The sequence below is a fragment of the Prionailurus viverrinus genome, chromosome D4 (assembly GCF_022837055.1).
Source record: "Prionailurus viverrinus isolate Anna chromosome D4, UM_Priviv_1.0, whole genome shotgun sequence".
Taxonomy (NCBI): Eukaryota; Metazoa; Chordata; class Mammalia; order Carnivora; family Felidae; genus Prionailurus; species Prionailurus viverrinus.
This window is the reverse complement of record NC_062573.1, coordinates 59,612,073-59,622,825: the sequence shown is the minus strand read 5'-3', so window position 1 is coordinate 59,622,825 and position 10,753 is coordinate 59,612,073. Positions and strand designations below refer to the sequence as shown.

The window sequence follows — 10,753 nt, the reverse complement described above, 5'->3', positions numbered from 1 at the left end:
TTTGGTGCTGAATGAGCTCCATACATCTGTGCACTATGTGTATGAGGTAAGAGTGATGGAAACATCTTATCTTCGCCAAGGAAGATATGCAGAAGGCCAATGAGCACATGAGAAAGTGTTCACCACTATCAGCCATTAGAGGAATGCCAGTTTAAGCCAGGATGATCATCTTTACACACCTATTAGATTGGGTAAAATACAATAGAGGTAAAACCTAATACTGGTAAGAACGTGGAGAAACTGGACCACTCAGCCATTGCGGGAGGGAATGCAACATGGTATAGCTATTCTAGAATATGGTTTAGCATTTTCTGCTTTTCTCAGTTTTATTGACATATAACTGAGATATAACATTGTATTAAAGTGTACAGCATAAAGATTTGATATGTGTATAACTTGCAAAATCATCCCCACAATAACTTTAATTAACATCCATCACCTCCAAAGTTATAATTATTTTTCCTTGTGATGAGAACTTTTTTTTTAAAGTTCCTTTATTTAGAGGTGCCTGGGTGGCTCAGTCGGTTAAGCGTCTGACTTCAGCTCAGGTCATGATCTCACAGTTTCTGATCGAGCTCTGTGCTGACAGCTCAGAGCCTGGAGCCTGCTTTCGATTCTGTGTCTCCCTCTCTCTCTTCCCCTCCCCTGCACATGCTCTGTCTCTCTGTCTCAAAAAAAAGTTCATTTATTTATAGAGAGACAGAGAGAGAGTTGGGGAGAGGCAGAGAAAGGGGAGACAGAGAATCTCAGGCAGGCTCCGAGTGTCAGCGCAGAGCCCGATGCAGGGCTTGAATTAACGAACTGTGAGATCATAGCCTGAGCCAAAATCAAGAGTCAGAGGCTTAACCAACTGAGCCACTCAGGATCCCCTGTGATGAGATCTTTAAGTTTTACTCTCTTAGCAACTTTCAAATATACAATACAACACTGTTCACCATAGTCACGACACTGGACATTACATGCCAAGAACTTGTTTATCTCATAACTGGAAGCTTATACCTTTTGTCTTCCTGTCTCCACATCCCCAACACCCAACCAGTTTCTTATGAAAGGAAACATTCTATTACGTTATGACCCAGCAATTGCACTTTTTTTTAACCCCTTTTCAGTCACCTCCTCCTCCTTGAGAGTGTTTCAGGTGTCACTGACCAAACCTATCTCCAGGACCAAGCCCAACATCTCTTCCTTCATCTACAAGCCACAGACATGTATTTAAAATTAGCACCTGCAGCAGGCTCATTAGAGCAAATGGAACAATTCCAAGACTGTCTATGCTATTGAACAAGATCCTTTCTTTTTTTCTGAGAATGCCATCCTTAGAAATAGATAAGTCTGTAATGTCAAGAGGAGTATAAGAAGTCAGAGAGTGAAGCCAATAGCCAGAATCAGAGTGGATGGGCGTCATCACATTGGGGGTGATGACATCACTCACAGAGGTTCTCCCCACACCTACTAAGCTTCTGATTGAATCCAGCTGTGCTTGAAGAGAAACTTACTAAGTAAGCTGAGAAGCTGGAAATGTCTGTTACAAGGTGGTTGACCTGTCACCTGTTGTCCCTAGGGGTATAGACAATGCCTAACCAGGCTGGAATATTAGGAAACTTGGGAGAAAAATGTGAGAATGTAGGATGTAGTGGTTACTACTTGCTGCCTGCACTAAACTCCAGCAAGAACCATACTTCCTTTACAGAGAAACTTCTATGCACACCACCCATCAGGAAACAGGGAAGAGAAGGAGACCTTGTTAAGAGAGACTAGTCTGTGCACAATAATTGAAGACGTTTTAGATTCTGTTCATCTTTTTACCTGCAGAGTTAGAGACACTAAATTCTCTGCCCCAGACTAATGTTGGAATTGAAGATGGAACAGAAGGTAAGATAGCAGAAGGAACCAACAGCTTTTATCCCCTCAGGATTCTTTTTTTTTTCTTTTTGTAATATCCTTTACTTTTTGACCCCCTTCCCATTTCTCCCACTCTACAGCCCCTGTGTTTGCCAACCACTAATCTACTTTCTGTATCTATTAGCTTTGTTTTTTTGTTTGTTTGATTGATTTTTGTTTTGTTTGTTTTTCTTTTTTGCTTTTTGTTTTGATTCCACATTTGAGAGAGATTATATAGTATTTACCTGTCTTTGTCTGACTTATCGCACTTAGGATAATGACCCTCAAGGTCCATCCATATTGCCACAAATGGCAAAATTCCATTTTTTTTTTATGGCTGAGCAGTATGTCAGTGTATATATATATGCCACATCTTCTTTATGCATTCATTTATTCATTCATTGACACTTAGGTTGTTTCTATATCTTGACTCTTTTAAATAATACTGCAATGGATATGTAGTACATACACCATTTCCAATTAGTATTTTCATTTTCTATGAATAAATACCCAGAAGTGGGAATTCTGGATGTTATGGTAGTTATATATTTAACTTGGAGGAATCTCCATGCTGTTTTCCATATGAACTGTACCAGTTTACATTCCCACAAAGTGTGTATACAAGGGAGTCCTTTTCTCCACATCTTCACTATGCTTTTTATTTCTTATCTTTTTGATAATAGTAACACTAACAGGTGTGAGGTAACATCTCAGTGTGATTTTTATTTGCATTTCCTGGTAATTAACAGTGATGAGCATCTTTTCATGTACTTTTTGGCCATCCATGTGTCTTCTTTGGAAAAATATCTATTCACATCGTCTGTGTATGTGTGAGTTCATTTCTGGACTTTTTCTTTTGTTCCATCCATCTATGTATTTGTTTTCATGCCAAGGACATGGGTTTTCTCTGTATTATTTCTTACAACTGCATCCGACTATAAGTATTTCATAAGAAAAGTTTAATGAAAAGAAAAAGCTTAGGGGCGCCTGGGTGGCGCAGTCGGTTAAGCGTCCGACTTCAGCCAGGTCACGATCTCGCAGTCCGGGAGTTCGAGCCCCGCGTCAGGCTCTGGGCTGATGGCTCAGAGCCTGGAGCCTGTTTCCGATTCTGTGTCTCCCTCTCTCTCTGCCCCTCCCCCGTTCATGCTCTGTCTCTCTCTGTCCGAAAAATAAATAAACGTTGAAAAAAAAATTAAAAAAAAAAAAGAAAAGAAAAAGCTTATCTGTATGTTGACAAGCTAAATGGGGGCTGCCATGTTGAACAAAGGCTATTTCTTAGCCACTAGCATCCATTTTCTCTTGTCTTGGTAGGAACAGCGTGCTCCCATTTGTGGTTTCTTCTTCCCCATCACATGCAGTCTTGTGGGGGAGGGGGCTATATTAAGATGCCTTTCCCTCCCTTAGACACGGGTTGAAATATTGACAGACATTGTCTTCCAGGTTTTTCAATCTGGAAGCAGAATGATGCAAGGATGGAGGAAACAATGTGAATTCTTTTATTACAGCAACTGAGCCCTGACCACATTGCTGACTAGTTCCTGCTGCTTAGATGCCAGATTTGCCCTGGATTCCAGGTGTTTTGGTCCTGACATCTGTTTCTTAGCATTGCTATGAACTCTGTCAATATCCCAATATCTTCTCCAAAATTCTATTTAAAAAAAAAGAATATAATTGGTTTGGATTACCTGTCTTTTGCTCTTCAAAGATATCTTAAAATACCTGAGCTGTCAATTACCCTAGTTTCACATCATGTCAGTTTTCTTATTCTTTGCATATGGACTAACCTAGAGTTCGCCAACTCCAAATTTTCATCATTGGGACATGCAACAAGGATTCAAAGACTCTCTTAGAAGTCACTGTGAAAGGAAGTAGAGTGATATATTTAAGCCATGTAACAATGCCTAACATATCACAAGTTGTTGACAACTACTACAAAGGTGGTGATGACGATGATGGTGATGATGTTAGTTTCCTGGACTGTAGAATGTCTGAAGCAAAAGTTGCAAGTAACTTGCTCTTGTTGATAAAGTGAAACCACGTAGACTGATGATCTTAAAAGTAGCTGATATACTTGTAATAATCTGGCCATCTGAATGCAGATAATAATACTAACCATGTTATAAGCATTTTTTTCTACTAAATAATTTAAAACATTTTCTGTACTTGTTTTAACATTAATTTTTTCGTGAAATTCTTCCTTCACATATAGTGTGGAAGGAAAATTTGACTGCCTTGGATGAATTATCACAGATTAAAGTTGGAAAAAGAAACAGAAAAATATGTAAACATAAATGTGAATATTTCAGCTCCATTTATTCATTTTTAATGTGACCAAAATGAGACCAACTTTATGCATGGATATACTTTGCAAATCCAAAAAAAAAAGCCAAATCTAAAAGAATTGAAAGTCATCATTTGGCTCTGCTGCCCATATTTTTAGTACAACATGCAACCTTACTTATTAATCAAGCACCTGCTGACCCAATCATTGAGATACTGGGTTCAATGGTGTAGTAGACATGAACGTGACTTTGAAGAGCTCAGCCTAGCCAGGATTACCAAAAACTTATAAACACTGTAACAGGCACCTGAGAGCTCTGAAGTCTAGAATCTGTGGAAACACAAAGAAAAAATCCATTTACTGGCTTTTCATTAGGGGACTGGAGGGAAGAATAGGATTCTACCAGGAACTTAAAGAGGTAGAATGGTAATAAAGAGCATTCTTTAATAAAGGTAAATAAAGGTAATAAAGGCACAGCTTGCCAAAGGCACTGAGGCACAGGAGAGCCCCTCGGGCAACATCAGGTCATCACAGTAGCCCACTGATGGAGCACACCATTCATTGCTTTGTGACAGGGATGAGAGATGAGCCTGGAAATGCCATTTAGGGCCAGCAGTAAAGAATGGCAGAAAACAAAGATAATGATGAGAGTGATGGTGCTCCTTCAGAATGGGATAAAAGGATGAGCCCAGAGATAACACTGTGAAGGACTAAGTAGTTCAACAGTCACGGACAATTAGAAACCATTTGCTATGACTACACCACGCAAAATAAAACATTTAAAATATGATATTACCTCTAGCATAATGGGTCAAACGTGAGACAATATGTATTTTAGGTTCTGTGGGTATAGTTAGGACATGTATGCCTCATTTATCAGTTTGGGAGTACAATTTAAGAATGTTAAACAGATGTAGCTTGGCTTTTTTAGCGTATAGGCTTACTTATTTATGGTTCATTTCACTAATCTGGTAACCTGGTTCACAGAAAGTAAAGAAATCAGTAGGTATTGCCTATGTATCAAATTCTCAAATAAATATTTTCTGAATGAAGCAGGGCTTTTGGAAGGATTTTCTGTGACCTCACAAGGAAGCAGTATTAAATTAGCCCTACTCTATGCTCATGCCTGACGTGTTTTATCTCATTTAATCTTCACAAGAGTCCTCTGAGGAAAATCTACTTATTGCCCCATGTCCTCACTGAAGAAACTGAGGCTGAGTACATTGGGGAACTTACCGGGGACCCACACCAAGAGAACTGTATAATGGCCATGCAGGCCCAGCCCTGACTCCAAACCCCTGTACAGAATCCCTCTGACCACTGCGCTCCCAGAGTACAGAGTGCTGGAAACAACATGTGAGGAAGATCACTTGGGTGTCTCAGGCATGTAGTAGGTCTGGGAAAGGAGGTCGTCAACCACTCACTGTTTAGACATATGGAATCCTGTTTATAAGGCGAGCATAACCAGTTGTTAGAGGGGAAAATCATAGACTCCTGATAAATAATTTTTTACTTGAGATAAATGTCTTTCTGAAACATTTTAAATTAAATCTGAAGAAAAGCACGTCAGATAGTGAGGACCATAATAATCCATAACACAAAGACTGGGGAGGAAAAGCTGTTTCCACAATCTGCCAGTCCTCCTTTTTATTAAACCATATTATTCTGTAAATAACTCTTTTCTGTTGGTTTTGAAAAAGGCTTGAGAGGGAAGAACAATCCCTACTTGGGAGAGGCAGGAAGGGAGCATTACAAAATAAGACACTTTTCCGGGACACCCCTCCCATCTGCCCCTTTCCCTGAAATGACTTGGGCCTTGCCCAGTGCATACCCTGTTTGGGGAACTGCCAGCCCTCTCCAGATTCTTACATACCCAGGGGCATCCCATCCTGACACAGTGATAACACCTCTCCCTGTGGGCTCTGCATCCTTTACCTGCCCCACCTTTGATCAGAATAAACAGGAACCACTAGACTAGATTATCCTGTTCTCATCCCTCCAGAAGATTTTCACCAAAAAAGCTAGGACTAAAGGACAGGCAGAGTGATGCTGAAAACCCACCTGGGGCTTCCTATGAGGTTCTTTTCATGAACCACCTTCCAACGGATAAGTGCATGGTAATTAGTTGATGTAGGTCCCCAGGGAGATGCTGGACCCTCCCCCTCCAAAGGGCTGTCCCTGGTCCTCCACCTTAACTCCCCCTGGGGCCATTGAAGCAGACACAAATTCCCCTGGGATAATTAGGGACCCAGGCATCACATGCCCCAGCAGCCCAGAATTCCAGGGCACAGAGGCCCCTCCCACAGGATGGATCAGCCAATTGTAGTGCAGGCAGGTGGGGCACAAGGCTGGTAGGGCCAATCTCAGACCTTAAATGAGCAGCCTCCCAACCATTGCCAGGCCTCCTGGACATCCCCTGACCTAAAGCTGTGACTGAAACTGCACAACTACATCTGCCACAAGTGAGATCCCCAGAACTGGCATGAAGGGTGGGCCACCTCTGAAAACACTGGGGAAAGCTGCTTTGGGGATCCGGGGTTTGGGGCTCCCAGGAGGCACTTTTCCAGGACTTGACCCCTCCAGACATGGCAGCTTGCCCCCACACACCAGGACTCAGGACTCATCACTCCCTGCACTGCCATTTACATGTTCTGGAAGCAGGAGGCGGGTCACAGAGGAGGGAGTAGGAGCACTGCACATCCCACACCCTCAGCCTTCCTCCACAGCCCATGTAAACACTCAGGAGGATAAATTCAATCTTTTTGCTCTACTTCAGTGGCTCTAACATCTCAGAGGGAAGAATGGCTTTTTAGGTGGTTTGATCTAATCAGACACTCATTCTTTTCCTTTCCTAGGTTTTCAAACATGCATCCTGCCTTCTTCCTGGCTACCCTTTGCCTGGGAATAGCGTCAGCTGCTCCACAAGTCAATCAGAGCTTAGATGAACAATGGTCCCAGTGGAAGGCAACACACAGGAAACTATATAGCATGGTTGGTAACATTTAAATTTTCCAGGGTGACCCCTGAAAGAACATTCAATGATGGTAGGAGTTCACAGCAAGGAGTAGCTTCTTGAGGCCGCTCTTACCAAGTCAGTAAGCAGGGCACTGGGACTTTGCACAACATGGGCATATGTCCTGCTGTATGGTTGTGGAGAACAATTCCCAGAAGCCTCAGGCCATCCCTGGGTGTGGGATATCCTCCTTTCTGTAAGCACATCCACTAGGTGTAGGTCTTTAGGTTTTTTTATTTTTATTTTTTTAACATTTATTTATTTTTTAGAGAAAGAAAGAGAGAGACAGATATTGAGCAGGAGAGGAACAGAGAGAGAGGAAGACATAGAAACCTAAACAGGCTCCAGGCTCTGAGCTGTCAGCACAGAGCCTGACACTGGGCTCAAACCCCGGAACCATGAGATCATGTCCTGAGCCCAAGTTGGATGCTTAACTGACTGAGCCACTCAGGCATCCCAGGTCATTCCTAGGATTTAAATGGGAATATAGATGATAAGTTAAATATTTATCTCCAGGATGAAGAAGGACAGAAGAGAGCAGTGTGGGAGAGGAATATGCAAATGATTGAACAGAACAATCAGGAACACAGCCAAGGGAAACACAGCTCACAATGGCAATGAATGGCTTTGGTGACATGATGAGTGTGGCACGGATTGTTGGATGTTTCATGCTTCCTTTAAGTACTTTTTCAAAACATCTCATGCTTGCCAACATTCTGTTTCCTTTTCCTTGAAGACCAGTGAAGAATTCAAGCAGGTGTTGAATGACCTTAAAATCCAGAAACACAAAAAGGGGAAAGCGTTCCAAGCACCTCTCTTTGCCGAGATCCCTTCATCTGTGGACTGGAGAGAGAAAGGCTATGTGACTTATCAGGTGGGACAATATTCAGCAGATCCCTCTCAAGAGTAAAGCCAAAAGGAATCAGTGTTGTTGCTTTGGAAATTGAGGCACAATATGCAATTTGTTATGTTTTAAAAGAGTTTTAAGATTTATGGGATGTTGTCAAAGTCTTGCAATTTATTTTGCATGCTAAGAGCGTTTGCATTTTGTTTTCAGGGTGACTGTCATTCTTGTAGGGCTTTTAGTGCAACTGGTGCCCTAGAAGGACAGATGTTTCGGAAAACTAGCAAACTTGTTTCATTGAGTGAGCAGAACCTGGTGGACTGCTCTTGGACTCATGGCAATAAGGGCTGCCATGGTGGCCTAATGGATAAAGCCTTCCAGTATGTTAAGGACAATGGGGGACTGGACTCAGAGGAATCCTATCCATATCATGCACAGGTAAGTGGAGTTCCTTATCTTTCATCAAAGTTGAGCATTTCAGTAGAAACAGATCCTGTATTTAGAATTCTTGTATGTGATTGTTGACTCTATACCTGCAAATGGTCAGAACTGCCATTAAAATGTATTAGCCTAGCACAGCTCTCTGATCACCTCATTACCATATAGCTGTTCCTACAACTATGTTACACGGTGACACGAACACCATCTTATATACAGTACAGGTCTCCAGAGTGAAAACTTTATGAATGAGTAGACCCAAAGAGTGTCTCATTGGATAGACACTGCTAATTTTTCAACTTCAAAACAATCAATCCCATTTTATGTCCTGAGATGCTTTATAACAAACTTGACTTGGAAATCATTCAGTTGCAAAGACTTTTGCACTCCTGTTCCCCTGGAGGTGGATGGTAGTGATCAAGCCTCTCCCCCTTTACCTTTGAAAGAACGAATCCTGCAGATACAAGCCTGAGAATTCTGTTGCCAATGTGACTGCCTTCTGGAGTGTCGTAAACAAGGAGGATGGCCTAATGACCACAGTGGCAACTGTGGGGCCTGTCTCTGCTGCTGTAGATGCAAGCCTGAATTCCTTCCAGTTCTATAAAAAAGGTCAGCATGTGTCTACGTAGAAAAGTAGGCAGGACAAATGGGGAACCTCCATCATATAAGGCAAGATAGACCCTTTGCTGTGTACAGATCAGGAGGGTATGGATTTCACGTAGTTATTCCTTCAGCACATGTGATTTTGTGCCTGTTGTTCAGCATGTTGACATGACTTCACCCAAATTCCCCTCTTTCAACCACTTCATAAATATATTCAAATGGCTACATAATTTGATTGGTATAGTTTAACTTACTTTAGTTCTTCCCACCTGTTAGACCTGGAAGATTTCCAAAGAGTTTTACTAGTGAAATGGACACTGGAAAGAACCCCTTGGCTCAAGTGATTGTGTGTTTTTCTGCTGCTTCCCAATGCTGACATGGTAGAATAGAATGACAAAGTTTCAATGAGTGTTCTTCTATGCCTCTTGACTGTTCTTTACAAAAGAGATTGTGATGATGTGTGTGTGATGCTGTGCATGAGAGCCTAAATCCCCAGCCTTGCTAAACAAAAAGAACTGATTTCTAAATCTTATTGGATTTATATCCCATCTGAATTTTGAGATGCCTCCTTTACTGCGGTGACTCGGTTATTGTTAGATGTTATCATGTTGCTTTGATGTCCCACCTTGGAATTGAAATTTACTTTTCCAGGCATTTATTATGATCCAAAGTGCAGCAATAAACGCCTGAATCACGGTGTTCTGGTGGTTGGCTATGGCTTTGAAGGAGAAGAATCGGATAACAAAAAATACTGGATTGTCAAGAACAGGTATAAAAAGCCAAAAATATTTGTCTTTGGAATTGAAAAGGAAATCCTTTTGGCATCGGTGTTTGGATACAAATCATCAAACACTTGAGCCCACTTCTGAGACCCCAGAAGTGTTTTCCCTACTTAGTGGGAACAGAGACATATTCATTTGTTGACATTAAGCTACTGTTTCAAACTTGCAAGGGTCCTGCTATAGTTTGAGTAGTACTGCATCTGAAACACATCTGACCCAAGACTTTCCTTTTCCTATTTCTCATTTTGCAGTTTGTGAAAGTTTTGGGGATAGATTTCTCTGCTGGGTTGGAACTCAACCATGGACAAGGATGACCTCTCTTGATTCTTCCTGAATCTGTCCTGGCCTCTGGGGCACTGCTGAGTATCAGGTGTTATTGTCCATAAAGAGAAATGTGTTTCTTCCTCTGTAATAAATGAAAAAACCCATTTTTTTCAGCTAGGGTGCAAAGTGGGGCAAACACGGCTACATACTCATAGCCAAAGACCGGGACAACCACTGTGGAATCGCCACCATGGCCAGCTTTCCTATTGTGTGAGATGATGGTGTAAAGAAGACCTTGACTGGCAACAAATTGTCCAGAAAATGGGTTTTATTTTCAAGCCTACCACACCCTGCTGTGTGGAGTGAAACACTTGAATCATTAAAAAACCAAGTTGTGATTTGATTCTGTGACATTTTTCACTGTGAATGTTACCACTTCACTCATTACTGCTGTAAATACTTTTGTATGAGTGACTAGTCTAGTAACTTTTGAATTTTCTAGTTTATTTTAAAAATGTATGAAATTTTACTTTTTAAAAGTAAAACAACTACAGGGGTGCCTGGGTGCTCCGTTGGTTGAGTGTCCAACTCTTGATTTCAACCGAGGTCATGATCTCATGGTTCGAGGGATTGAGCCCCTCGTTGGG

The 10,753-nt window shown here is 41.6% G+C and overlaps 1 protein-coding gene across 1 annotated transcript; it reads left to right on the top strand.

Moving 5' to 3' along the window:
* Positions 1-7,027: 7,027 nt before the first annotated feature.
* LOC125150451 (procathepsin L-like) lies at positions 7,028-10,346 on the top strand. The gene is given in 8 exon segments (XM_047830392.1): positions 7,028-7,153; positions 7,692-7,779; positions 7,782-7,819; positions 7,912-8,049; positions 8,233-8,457; positions 8,904-9,066; positions 9,712-9,829; positions 10,281-10,346. Coding segments are annotated over 8 exon segments (900 nt in total). The 3' UTR covers positions 10,285-10,346.
* Positions 10,347-10,753: the final 407 nt, after the last annotated feature.